Genomic DNA, 13,702 nt, shown 5'->3' with positions numbered 1-13,702 from the left:
TGAGAGCCGTCTGTCTGTCTGCAAGAGATTAAAAGCAGCCGTGTTCAGTCTTCTTCTTCTTCTTCTTCTTCTTCTTCTTTTTCTTCTGCAGCCTGAAACTTGCAGGCTACACCTTTTGTCTTGAACTTGCAACGTTGCATCCTTTTCTCTGTGTCTTTGTATATGTGTGTAGTGTGTGTGTGTTAAGTGCTATAATTACAACAGCATCTTGCCGGTGTTATATTCTCCATATAGAGCTGCGAGATTCCTGTCATGCCCCCTTTCAAAGCCGGGTGCATTGATATGAAAATCCAGTGCAGGCACATGCTTTGACCATCCTGTGTGGCACATGTCCGTCATGTTGCTCATGCATGACTCTCGGTAATTTGCGACACGTATGATCCATGCTTCAGATGTTCTGCTGTCAAAGGGTTCTGCGGTTGTTTTTTTTCAGCTCAAAAGACTTTTTACTCTCATCCTGATTCAAATTTGCGTGTGGCTCAGTTTTTCCACTGTCAACAGAAGAGTTACAAGGCGTACTTCAGTTTCACGAGGCAGAAAGTGAGCCCTTATGTTGGCTATGATATGCTCGGTGATTTTCCCCAGCTGCTAGAGGTGCATTCACTGATGTTAAAGTTGTCGTCTAACCATATTCACGGACCGACAATTCCCCGATGCTGCCCGCTCTAAATCCACCACAAAGCTCCTCTACATCTGATTGTGCCATGTCCAGCAGACAGCTCTATCCTCCCTGCTCTTTTAATCGTCAATAAAATGATTAGGCCCTCCGAGTGAGTGCGTGTTGGCGTAAGTGATTTTGATCTATGGCAGGAGCTGAAGTTGATTTAGTCCCGGACTACATCGGCTGCCAATCTTTGCTTTATTTCCTGAGCGTGATGGACGCCCGCAGGGTCAGGGGTCAGCTGTGTGTGGTGATGACCTTGAACCTGTGTTGGCCTTGGGAATGGGTCAGTATGGTGGGTATTAGAGCGTGTTGGGTGTGCGCTGCTCTGTTTTGCACATGACAAATGAATGACTGTGTCATTGGGGAAAAAGAAAAAGAAAAAACACTGTGTGTCCACTTTGACCCTTCAAACGGCGCTCCAGGGAGAGTTGGGGGCCAAATCGGCTCATGGGGTTACAGCGCCCCCCCCCCCCCCCCCCCTCCCCCCCCCCCTCCCCAGCGGCCAGGGATCATGTTTCTAAATAACCTCCAGACATCCTCGGGGAGTTCTGGACCCACTGGGCCAGAGGTACACCTTGGATTAGGGTCAGCTTTGATGGAGAATAGGCAAGTATTGTGTAGGAGTTAAGGGACTGAAAGTGCGTGTCTGCCGCCACATGTGATACATGTGCGCGCATGCGAGTGTGTTTATGCCTGCGCTAAAGTGTACGAGGTCACATCTCTGTGTGATCCGACTGGCTAATCTGAATCTAATCTTAGCCAGCTGCATTTCCTCGGCCCCTCCAGCCTCATCTTCTTCTCCAGCTGAGGGAGAGATTATTAAAGCTACAAATTATCGAGACCCAGAGGTTCTTCCACTGCTGGTGATAGCAAGCAGATGGCAGCAAAAAGCTAGGAGAGACCGAGCCCTCCTCCCCGTCCCCCCCTTCCCCTTACATAAAGTACCATTTGCATTTCATGAGCCTTAATTGCGTCTGTTGCCCTCCTCCCCACCGGCTCTGCGATTTTGTGCCTGTCACCGGGCACCCCCTTACACCCTTGAAGTAGCCGTGATAGATTAAGGTGGGCCTTCTGTTTGCATCCCCCTCATTGTGTTCCAGAAATTAGAAAATATTATCTCTCAGTTGACTCAAAGTCAAAAAACTAAGGCAGGGGGGGTTGGTGGTGTGAGTGCAGGATGTGATAGTGACATTGCGTGTGATGGGACAAGACAAGGGAGCGTTTTTAAGTCATTAATGGGGAAAGTGATTATTTTTAAAGCTTGTCCTTGACCCCGTGATGGCAAAACAAAGACGCGTGGAACCCCCAGACACCCATAAAGCACTGAGCTAATAATGCATATCAGTCAATACTTGATAGATACAATGCAATGACTCTGTGCTCTTTTTAAACCACGTTTTTGCTATTTTCACAAAGGCACCAAAGAACAATTAAACTGTGTGCAAAAGTGCTGTAAAGAGTGTTTGGAGGCAGGAGTTTATGATGTTCATTAATCTGCCAAAAACCAGGTGGTGGCGGTGAGACAGGATGTTGATCTGTCATCATCAAAATAATGAATGTGACAAGGACTGGACGAGTCCTTTCAGACTGGTGTTGGTTCAGTATAATGTGACAAATTGATCCGGTGTCTGTCTGCTTTGTCTCACGTCTCATATGTAGTTACTGTGTTAAATATTGTGTGCATGTCTGAGTACACGGCCAATGACTTTCACTCAGTTTGGACATGTCGAGAGGGGATGAATGGACATATAGATTAAAGTTACTGTGGTAAAATATCATGGTCAGTACAAATCAGAGAAAAGAGAAAATATTCTTTTCCCATACTTTTTCACTTATTTATCAACCTAATATTGGCCATAAGTTCCAAACATATCTACAATTTGTTGAAGACTATTCCTGCATAAAAATGGATGAGTTAGACCATATCTACATTTCAGTAAACAGGTAAGAAATTAATGCAAAACCCTGAATAAATAAAAGGATAAACAATGAATGAGACTCTTCCATACAGGAAATGCTTAAATGAGGATGGAAATGATGTGGAATCATCTTAAATCATCGTGGTCGTAGTTCTAAGTCTTCTGACATCACAGAAATGAGGAAATATCTTTAAGATTAATGCAGGAAATCCATCTAGGTCCAGAAACTTAATACATAATACAGTATGCCAAACAGCATTCTTGTTATGGAGGCTCATGGTGGTCCACAAGGTGGCAGCTTACTCTCTAGTTTTAACTGTGATTTATTACCCATCTTTATTTCTTTTTTTATTGTCACCTAACCTGACTTGAACTGACCCTTTGCTGTCTTCAAGCTTCTTCTCAACTTTGAGTTCTTTTATTGTCAAGCAGAGATTTGCCAAATCTGTGCTCACTCAGATTTAACTAAGAGATCATCAAAAACGGTTTGACCCACTCTTTTCTTGCTAATTTCATATTTTGTGACACGTCTGAATTTCGTTGAAATAATTCATCAAAAGTAAAAGAGTCATTTGTCTTCTGCCTTTACCTTTAATGGTGTATTGTGCCATGAAGGCCTTCATAATGGCTTTGGAGGAGGAGCATTTATTAGATTGACTGAAGGGTAATAGAGAGTAGACAAGCAGGAGAAATCACCTCTCACTATCTCACGCTTGCACACTAATGGCAGCGATACGCCCTCACAAACAAGCCGAGTTCTAGACAATGCTTAATGATCACATCGAGAGTTAATGAGGTTTAACACACTTCGCTAAGAAAAATATGATCCGCCACACCCAAGGGAGACATTGAGTCTTTCCCATCTCCTCTCAATACCATGGTTGATTGTGAGGTTTAACTGTAGTGCGCATATTCTACCACACAAAGGCAGTGTTTGCTAATCTGGTGCGATACATAAATGCTGGTCTTGTTACTCTCTGCATCCACCAGATGGCGGTGTTGCACCTGATTTTTTTTTTTTTTTTTTTTTTTTTTTTTTTTTTAAGTGTAAAGCCTTAATTATTTACAGAATTTGGATGTTAGGAGATGGACATATACATGTGCACAACATGGTGACACAGAATACATACATATATATATATATATATATATATATATATACACACACACTGAGGTACAGACGTTTTCAGACTCTAAACCACAACACACACCCTCATGCACGCAGACCAGAATGCGGTGTCCCCGTTTCACCCAGTTCTAGTATGTCAGAGGGGGAGGCAGTGGGAGGCTGTGACCTCTCGGGCCTGCAACAAGAATGCTCCCTCTGAGAGTACTCTTTCATCTCTGCAGATTCAAATACCCATCAGATCAGTAGAGAAATGACTGTTGTCTTTAAAAGGAATAGATCCATTTCAACCCACAATCGGGGCGTGTACAAGAGTTCTTCAATTGAAACAGGCAGGTTTATGCAAATTATTTTGTTATCTGTAACTGAAAGACACAAAAAGCTCCGTGGTGGTAAGAAACATCCTTTAATGGTTAAATTCAAAGTAGCTTTGGTAATATCAAGAGCATTTGGAAGTTTAGGTGTAAACATAGTACAGACGGCTGTAGCTTTACACAAAACTGTAAAAGAGGGCAGTTGTCATTAGAGGCAGTCTCTTCTAACTGAACCCAATAATGAGCATCCATCATGCTAAAAAAAAAAAAACCCACAGCAGATTAGTTAGTGTAAGCTCTGAATGAAACACTTTTAACCCACCATAAATATAGGCTGTGTTTTGGAAAGAGAGATGTCAAGTGGAGGACAGATGCTTTCTTACAGTCGTGGGTCCTCTTATTTCTGATGTCATGAGAAGACACCGTTGACACTGAAACACAAGCTGCGTGTTTTGAATAGCCGGCGTCGCGCGCCAAGCGCCGTGCCTTCGCCCCGGTGTGGGTGACACATACACAGGGCAGCATGAACACATACTGTAAGGTAGACCTGACAGGCTGGACTGTACACAGGAATTTAACATGGGGCATCTCACAGTTAGTCACAACAGATTTATCACCACACAGGATTCAGAATTTGCTTCATTTTAATGTCTATTCCCATCGACTGGCAGGTTTTTCCACACTTTTTCTAGCCATGAAAAGTGTTTTTCAGATTGACTTTATGCATAAAGTTTTACCTGCACGTGTATCAAGTGTTAGCATGAATCCAGTCCCTTGTAACAGTGGAATACACAGTGTTAGATAACGTGAGAGTAGTTTTATTTAGTAAGTGAGTTTTTTTTTTAAGCGAGATTGTCGTCAACATCTGTTATGCACAACATATAAACAGTGTTTTGTACAGTAGAAGAGGAAAAAAAAAAAATCTAGACGTCAGTGGGCAGAGACTGCTGCATGCCAAACTTCAAGTATGTGACAGACATTTGTATCCTCACTGCAAACCTCTGTCCTTTCCTCACTTTAGAGTTAATGCTAAATATGTTTTTCCTATCATCTGGTATTTTCTTATATGGCTTCAACTCGGTGGCATTTCTTTCTAGTACAGTAAAATGTGTCGTTTTTTTCTTTTGTTTATAATGCCCCCACAGCGTTACTTTCTTCATGATGTTGTACTCAAAAGGCAATTTGGCTTCTTGAGACGTACACACAGGGTCAACACAAACATGAGAATGATGGGAAATTAAGGCAAATAGAGCTAAAAAATAAAGTTTTTTTTTTTTTTTTTTTTAAAGTTATGTCTCCGTAATCCAACTCTTTACAAACCTGCAGAATAATACTGACATTCCAAATGACTTTTGATTTCATCAATGCACAACCTCAACCTCAATCATTCACCGTTTACAGTCGCTGATAAAGAAGAGAAGGATCAGACACTGCAAAGTGAAATAGGCTGTGTTCCCTAAAGAAGCAGTCAGCCACTGTATGCACAAGTGTACCTCCGTCTGATTCTCAATTTAATCAATGGCAAGCTGACTCTTAACAATAACAAAGTAACTCTGTTGTAAATGACCGCTATCAGTAATAGGAATGATAAATACATAGCACCATCTTTTGTTGAAAATAAGAAATAGAAAAATACCGAAAATAAAAACACTTAAACTTGCAAATTCACAAATAGAAAAGGACCAAATCTAGATTTAATGGCTATGCTACATCCACGGATGTCACCACTCTTTTTTATAAAGCAAGCCCTTAAAAAGGTTTCCTAACCCTTCTATTTCTATACATGCACTTTGGTTGATATACTTCAATAAACTTTTTTTGTGTCCTTTTTTAACTAATTATTTGGCAATTACCAAAACAAAAAAGGCAAAAAAAACAAAAACAAAAAAAGAACACAACAAAATAGCGTATAATTATTTCATCATTACAAACAAAGACTGAGGCACTTAATCAGCGAAAACAAAGCTCATAGTATCCGTTGACAGAGCAACACAAAAACTATGTACATATATGTAAAAAGTGTTATAAATAGGGTTTAAACCATAGATACTATATACATCTTTGAACTGAGACAGTATTGGTGTTTTTGTGTCGGTTTGCGTGTTGATTTTTTTTGGTATTACTCCCCCTCGCTGTGGTTGTATTGGCCTGGTGGCTCCATCGGCCACTGCTACTCGGGCATCACGACTGTATACTTCAGCAGGGGACTGATAACACTTGCAGTTGGGCAGGGGGTTACTGGGAACACTGGGATGGAGTGACGGCTCATTCTCGCTTCCTCAAGATGACATAGATGAGTCCGCTGATCAGCGCCAAGGGGAAAGCCACCCATGCCAGAATGTAGGAGAAGCCGAAAGTGTCCGTCTCCGCCACCCACTCCGGACTCATCACCGTGTAGATGATGGCTCCACTCATCACAAACAAACCTGCGGGTAGGAAAAAGAGAGCACTGAATATCATCGTCTTCAATAATCAGATCATGTTTCTCTGCAGTGTTGTGCTCTCTGTCTCCTGTCCTGGGCTGAACCCTATCTGGCAGCGGAGGAGTCTTTCCCAGAAGGCATCCCTCCGCATGACATCACAGCGTTTCATGCTTATTGACCCCCGGTCTGGCCTTTGCGGGCCTTTCCAGCTCTGCCCACCTCCCTGGTCCAACATGGCATGATCTGTTTGTCAGACCCCCACACGGCCGGCCTTCCTGACATTTCAACTTGCGCAGCTGGCGGCGTTCCCAGTGTCATTCCTGTTTGGCTGAGTGGGCACCTCAGTGCCAGGCAATGTGCTGGCACAGTACAGAGAGAAAACCTGGGACTTTACAAAGGGCTGCAAGAGAGAACACAATGGACTGGCAGTGGCGCTGCTCTCTGGCCAAAGGGCATGAAGTACAATAGACAAGTGAAGCATAATAACCATTAGTATCTAGCTCAGACTCGCCTAATTTAATTCTCTGCAGTAGAAGATGTGGTGGGAGCATCCGCTGTTGTTTTGTCTGGTGGATTCGTATGCGTGCTGCATTTTCTGAGTACTTAAGTGGTGCTGGAGACTGTTGCTTAAAATCTTAGTCATTTTGTTGACTAATTGTCGACTTTCAGTTTTATGCTGTTTATCAATATCATGTCTTTTTTTTTTGTGCCTTTTTTATTGCATTTCATAACCTTAACTATAAGTTAATTAATCGAAGAAAAACTACAGACAGATTACCAAATACTGAAAATAATCATCCATCCATCCATTACCTATACACGCTTTATCCTGAACAGGGTCACGTGGGGCTGGAGCCTATCCCAGCTCACTTAGGGCAAAGGCAGGGTACAGATCGCCAGTTGAAAATAATCATTCATGGCAAAATCGTAGTCATACCAGCTCCAATACATTTCCATTTTTAATATTTTGTGTCTCTCCCACGTCTGCCTAGTATCAGTTATATGTTGTCGATGGATTTGTGATGAAGTGGGTGAACTAAACTCACTGGCAATGATCTGGAAGGTTCCTGTGAGGAAGAAGCGTCCGCCCTTCTGCAAAGTGAAGAGCTGGCAGAAGAAGAGGAAGAGAGACAGGCAGCTGAAGATGATGGATAAGATCATGAGGGCCTGGACCGCCTGAATCCACTCTGCCGGAGAGAAGGGGGGAAGAAAGAGAGTGCTGTCAATATACCGGACCCATAGTCATCATTAGCCAAAGCATAACATCCAGTATACATATAGATGATTGACTTAAAGACGATGGAAGGAAACAAATGAAAAATTAAAAGTGTGCTTTGACTGGACTTCTCTCTGCTGACTTTTAAGCATCCTCACAAATAGAACATAATGAGCTCGCCCCCGTGGCCATGTTCACTTCTGGGAACGTGTAATGGATCCATAACAATGAAACCTGGGTATCTTGTTCCTAAAAGCTCTGTGCGCCCCTCGCAGCAGGACCCATGACTAAATGTATTGTATTGATCGTGGCTGCTGGTCTCCCAAGTCCGGGGCTGCTCAGACGCCATTAACCCATTAGACACCTGTATCGAGAGGGAATACCGAGTACCATCTACTTGTATCTGTGCTGTCTATCTGAGTGTGTGGCTGTTTGTTTTATTTATTCGTACCACCATGCCAGGAATCCGAGGACTTCCAAGCAAGGTCTTCTCTGAGGGTTATCCGTGCTCACTTCCGGTCGCCCTCCGCTTTCCTAAAATCTCTCTGTACGCATCCATCTTTTCTCATTAGCTGCGTCTGCTGTGTGTCTTCTATTCCAATTTCAAACACAACTGCTGCCATGTTGCGAAGTGCTCGATCACAAGGGCCTGTTTGTGCACTGGCAGCCATTGCATAACCCAATCAGTCACTTCTGTGTTGTCCAAATGTCAGCAAATATCCCAGACCCAAGTCCATAAAGCCTGTTTCTGTATTATGTCTCAATCTGCATGCATGCCACCGCTAAACTTTGACATTAAACATTCAAGATCCTGTGGTCTATTGATTCTCTTGTATTATGTAAATCAAACGCATGTCGTGGTTTTAATGGAGGGCCGTAATACATCATTTATTACAGCTCATTCTCAAGAACAAAAAGGATGATTAAGACATCTTACTTTGTGTGGTTTTATCACTTTGACTCACCACACTTCATTGCTCTGTAACTACTTTTCAATCTGTGGCCTTTTGCAAAGAATCGTGCAGTTTTCTCATCGTATCGCACGTACAGATTGGCAGAGAATCCGTATCTTGAATGATTGCACAGTTTTGGAGTCAGGTTACCTATAAAAATACAGCCTGTCCTGATGACCACCGGCTCAGAGATGAGATATATGGGAGGAAACACGACACACTGCAAAATCTCCCTTCCACAAAATAGCAGCCAGCACAGCAGAGCAACAATTAGATTCCCCCCGTAATGATCCTGTTTTCAGATGTTATATATAACTCTGTGATAATGCTGTGAGAAAATAACGACAAATACATCACTGCTTTTCTGATAAACAGACATCTCGCCCTCCTTCCTTCCTTCACTGGCCAGTAGTAGGAAACTGTGACATCTAGGCATTTCCTGGCATGAGGCGCGGCTCGGGGGCTCAGAATATCACAGATAAGCATGTGACTCATATTCAAAAAATGTGCATGAATGTCGTGGTTTATTATTGTGGCAGGGATCTTTTATATTTTTACTGTAATTCCAAACAGGAAAATAGCTTCTTGCTGTCTTTCTGATTTGCTATTCTGATGCTCGAAACTGCACTGTGCCAATGAGTAGTGACCAAAAATAAAGTTGCTGTAGTATTTACTTCTCTATGTTTATGTATTGTGAGGCGTGTGTGGGGGAAGAGGACATTCTTCCTCAACGGCTAATTTTAGAGCAAGTAAATTCTATGAAGTAATTTCCCTGGCTGTAAGGATGTGAGGCTTAATGCATGTGATAACTGTGGCATGAGTACCTCTCACCCAGGCGTCATCTAAACCAAATGCGGCCAATATTTATGTAACCAAGGCAACGCCAAAGAGGAACTCAAAAGTTTCAGAAATCCTCTAAAAAATAACTTAGATGACCGCAATTCACCTCGGAACTCGATCGCTCAGAAAGAAAAAAAAAAAGCTTCAAAAAGCTCTTTTTGAGCTAACATGCTATCTTCCATCTCCCAGAGCCCAAGCAGAGACCCAGGAACAGCACACGCGCCTCCTTAAACAAACACTCCGTGTCAGTGCGCTAATGAAAGCAAGTCAAACAAACCAAACTGGCTGTGCCATCGAGCTACCTGGCAGAGTGAGCAGGCGCTGCCTCCCTGATCAAACACGCACTGACTGAAGCATTTTAGACAAATGACATCACCTGGCTGCAGAAAGCTCCTGCACCACCGTGACGGCACATTTAGTAGCAAAACATCTTACATAAACTTGTTGATGCATTATTAATTCTAAGGCAATGAGAATTACGATTTGTTCTCAAAAATAGTTTAATATTTTTATTAATAGTCTTATATTTATACATTTATACTTCTAACTTGGAATGTGTGACTCAATAAATCTCTTAACACTGCAGCTGTTGCCTTAAATTGTCCTAATGATCCCTGCAAACTAACACTGGACACTCCTGATCTGACACTGGGCGTGACCCGCCATCAGCATGCTATGTTCTGCACGAGGTGGTCCAAGGTCTCCCTGCTTTCAAACACTCTGACACCCAACCCCTTATACACACACACACACACACACACACACACACACACACACATAGATCTAAAACTTTAAATACTCTATGCGGCCCCACCCTGATCGTCCACAGCTCTTGTCACTATGGAGTCCCTAACAAGAGACCTGAATATGGACATCACACCACGACTATTTATACAGTGGCAGCCTATCAGCTCGGGCTTCCAAACAGCACTGCCACATTCTCTGCCCTAGATGGCACCAGAGTGCCAGAGGAGCGGTGACACACCCACATCATCAGCAAGGTAAAAAGTGGGATTTCATCAAGGCATTTTTCAAAGTTCAAATCCCCAAAATAAACAGCAGAGCAGAGATTATAAAGTCAAGTCTGAGCCACGGTACTGTAAAGACACGGTAAACAAGTCAAACGTATACTCAAAGTAAATAGTCAAATATGAGGCAGGTGTCTGACCTCCGGCTGATGCTGGGTTACAGTGGAATCCTCCATTGGTAGTGGAGCAGTTTATCCAGAGGTCTGAGGTGCCAGTTTCACCTGACGTCCATACCTGGTGTCAACAACATACGACTTAGTTAGTAACACGTGAAGAGCAGCAACAAACGGTACAGAAAAATACAAAAAGGAATGACAAACTATGGAGCCAAAAAAAAATACAAGATGTTCTATTTCTATACTGCAGTGCAACATGCCCGTGAACATCAGTAAACAGTCCGTTTATATCTTTAATTAATGCTCAACATTTTTGCTCTGGTTATTAAGTGTACATGGATGTTCTCTAACTGCTCTGATGACATCAAAACTAGCAGAGAAAAAAAAAAAAATCGGACAGTTTTACTCACGCTGACAATTGTTGACACAAACAGGAGAACCAGAGCAGCGACGTGCAGGAGGATGATTCCCAGTAGTAGGAGCAGCATCTTTTCAGACGATCTGGAAAGTAATGAGGAGAGGAGACAAGTCTGTCAATATATGTGGGTGTGGATGTCAGATTGGTGGGACATGGGTGTGTCGCTGCAGCACGTTCAACAGGGAGAGAAACCTCATCTCAACCATCTTTCAGATGACAGGGTCCCTCCTTTGCATCATTTTATGAGAACTTGAGTCGTTGGTAATATTCTGCATGAAAGCAAATTAGAATGACATTTAACAGCGAGTTTATGAACATGATGGAACTTTGAAGCTGATCTCAGGGACTGTACCTTTCGAGTTATTTGTTCAAACAAAACCAAACCTGTCTCGAAAGCTTGTCGCTTTTTAAATTGCGTTTTTTTCCTCCGCCTGAAACCGTTTTTCTGTCCTTTTAAACTGCGTTTATTTGCCAGCATATGCCACGAACAAGAGGAACGTAATTACAGCTACAGACGTTGATCTCAAAGGTAATAAAAGAACCAGTTCAAACAAGGTGGGAAATCACGATTGCACATGATTTGAGTGTGTTTATCGGTGAAAATAACTGTTTGAGACCAATTAAGCGGAATGCCAGGCTGTTTGCGATGACAGCTGAGGTCCTTCTGTCTGTCTGTGCGCGCAGTCAAAGTGTATCCCAGCGTTTCCGTCTTTAATCCTGAGTCTCAGCGCGGCTGATTGAAAACAAGTTATGAAGAGAGTGTAAGTCCACTTACTTCGGGCGCGAAGCTTGTATTTCCACAAAAAGAAAAGAGTTTAAGCTTGCGAGAAGCAAAATGAAGTTTTCCCAAAAAGAGTCCAACAGCAGTAGTCCCCCGTCCTAAAAGTCGCTCTCAGACTAGATTGATGCCCCGGCTGACGTTCTGTTATAAAGTGTCTCATTATGGAAGAACAACGCCCTGCGTGCGTCGCTGCGTCATGGAGTGACCCTGTGGTCCACGGCCAGGCTTCCCAATATAGACGCGTCATGCGCAATAGCGCATGGGTTGCCTTAGTTACTAATTTACTGTATGTGTAGTGACTTGCTGATCATTGTTTTGTTGTCGTGGTAACTAAAAGCAGTTATCTGCTTTCAATGATTTTTTTTTTTTTAAAAACTTCCTTCGAACACTTTTTTATTTTAGTTATTGTCACATTTGGGATGTGCTGGTTAAGTTTTTTTTTTTATTGAGATTTACAATAAATATATCTGGCACACATTTTTTTTTTATTTATCTTTTTGATCTTTTTGGGGATTGCAAAGCATTTTGCATAGGATTTTGATCCTTACATTATGGAATTGATTATGTGACTAATTGCAGCAGCCCTTTCTTCATTTAAGCTAATTGATTGTTTTAGCCAAGCAAAAAAAAAAAAAAAAAAAAAATTCTTTGTTAGGCCTTAAATTGAATTGCTTTTATGTTTGCAGTACAGCAGATTGATGCATTTTGGACTTCTTTCAAAAACTCTTTTTGCTTTTGGTTACCGTGGTGATTGCATTGCTGTAGCATGAGGTTGTGTGGGTCTCTTTACTCTGGTAGGCGGGTAGTCATGCCTTGTGACTCACCGTATGTGTGGAAGTGTGGACAGGCACCACAAGCGGAAGATAGCATCTGGGGCTCTCCTCTGTTTGACATGACTCATTTCCAGAGGGAGTTACAACCCCTGATGTTAGAAGTATGTACTGAGGTTTGTCCTATAAATATGGGCGTTGCTATCAATGGAATTCCGGGGGAAATATTCAAGGAGCGGTCAAAAATGTAAATATTTAAAACCATAAATTGATAACGTTATCTCGTCCTCCCTGCAGATCTTCTTCTGCTCAGATTGAAGAGATACAAGATCAACCAACATCTGCTGTCAGTTATAATTTAGCAGAAGCAGTTTGCTGAGCTGATTCTTTGCATGTTAAAGGGCATAATTTCTCAATGAACGTTCATAGGTCATCAAATATATACTCCTTCACTCTTCATTATAACAAGAAGGGGGTTTGCACCCTGTTCTATCTTCTTTAATAGACAAACCATTATCAAACACACTCACATCAGCAGGCTGGTGGAGGAGCTCTGGATGTGTCCGACCTCAGATAACCCCTGTCAACATCCACTTTCTATTCTTCACCACTTTGCTCACACTTCCTGGATACCCGCTGTGTGTGTTTCTCACACTCACATGAAAATGGAGGCCACTCAGCTGTATTTATGTCCACACACAAACACACACACACACACACACACATGAAAGGCACAGATACGAGACCAGATCACAGGCATGAAGTAGTACTCTGAGTGAGAGCTGTGTTGCATAGAAGTACCTGTGCACGATCTGATTATCGTGTTTTTTTTTTCTCACATCTGTTGTGAGCTCAATCTGCAACTCTTGGTATTTACTGAATGATCAGGCCTCATACGAGCTGCGAGCCGGTCAACACTAGAGGTTTACATTGACGTGCAGAGGAGAGGTCTTGTTAAAACTGTAGCGTAGCTGTGCAGGCACTCCTCACTCCCATCCCTTGTATGTCAATGTTTGTAAAAAAACTGACAATCAGCGGGCCGAGCAGACACGGGAGTGTTAAGTTGACCCTGTTTGCGAAGCTGGGGTCAAAGCCAAACTCTCCAGGGAGAGCCGCATAACAAACATTAAGGCC

General features: G+C 42.5%; 1 protein-coding gene across 1 annotated transcript; it reads right to left on the bottom strand.

The window, feature by feature from the left end:
- Nucleotides 1-4,096: 4,096 nt before the first annotated feature.
- On the bottom strand, nucleotides 4,097-11,919 carry pmp22b (peripheral myelin protein 22b). Its single transcript, XM_069160217.1, has 5 exons — nucleotides 11,793-11,919; nucleotides 11,010-11,100; nucleotides 10,624-10,717; nucleotides 7,493-7,633; nucleotides 4,097-6,449 (listed from the first exon to the last, which is right to left on the bottom strand). The coding sequence occupies exons 2-5, from the start codon at nucleotides 11,085-11,087 to the stop codon at nucleotides 6,289-6,291; spliced, it is 474 nt and encodes a 157-aa protein (XP_069016318.1). The 5' UTR covers nucleotides 11,088-11,100; nucleotides 11,793-11,919; the 3' UTR covers nucleotides 4,097-6,288.
- Between the last annotated feature and the right edge of the window lie 1,783 nt (nucleotides 11,920-13,702).

The sequence above is a fragment of the Embiotoca jacksoni genome, unplaced genomic scaffold (genome assembly GCF_022577435.1).
Source record: "Embiotoca jacksoni isolate LCO1_2020_lvr unplaced genomic scaffold, fEmbJac1.0.p SCAF_26, whole genome shotgun sequence".
Lineage (NCBI taxonomy): Eukaryota > Metazoa > Chordata > Actinopteri > Embiotocidae > Embiotoca > Embiotoca jacksoni.
The sequence above is the reverse complement of the archived record's forward strand: the minus strand, read 5'-3'. Positions and strand labels throughout refer to the sequence as shown.

Excerpts from the sequence above, each read along its gene's own strand:
- pmp22b (XM_069160217.1), bottom strand. The coding sequence starts at position 11,087 with ATGCTGCTCCTACTACTGGGAATCATCCTCCTGCACGTCGCTGCTCTG. Across the intron at positions 7,634-10,623 it reads TAACCCAGCATCAGCCGGAG|AGTGGATTCAGGCGGTCCAG; the intron begins GTCAGACACCTG and ends TCTCTCCGGCAG. Across the intron at positions 6,450-7,492 it reads AACCTTCCAGATCATTGCCA|GTTTGTTTGTGATGAGTGGA; the intron begins GTGAGTTTAGTT and ends TCCTACCCGCAG.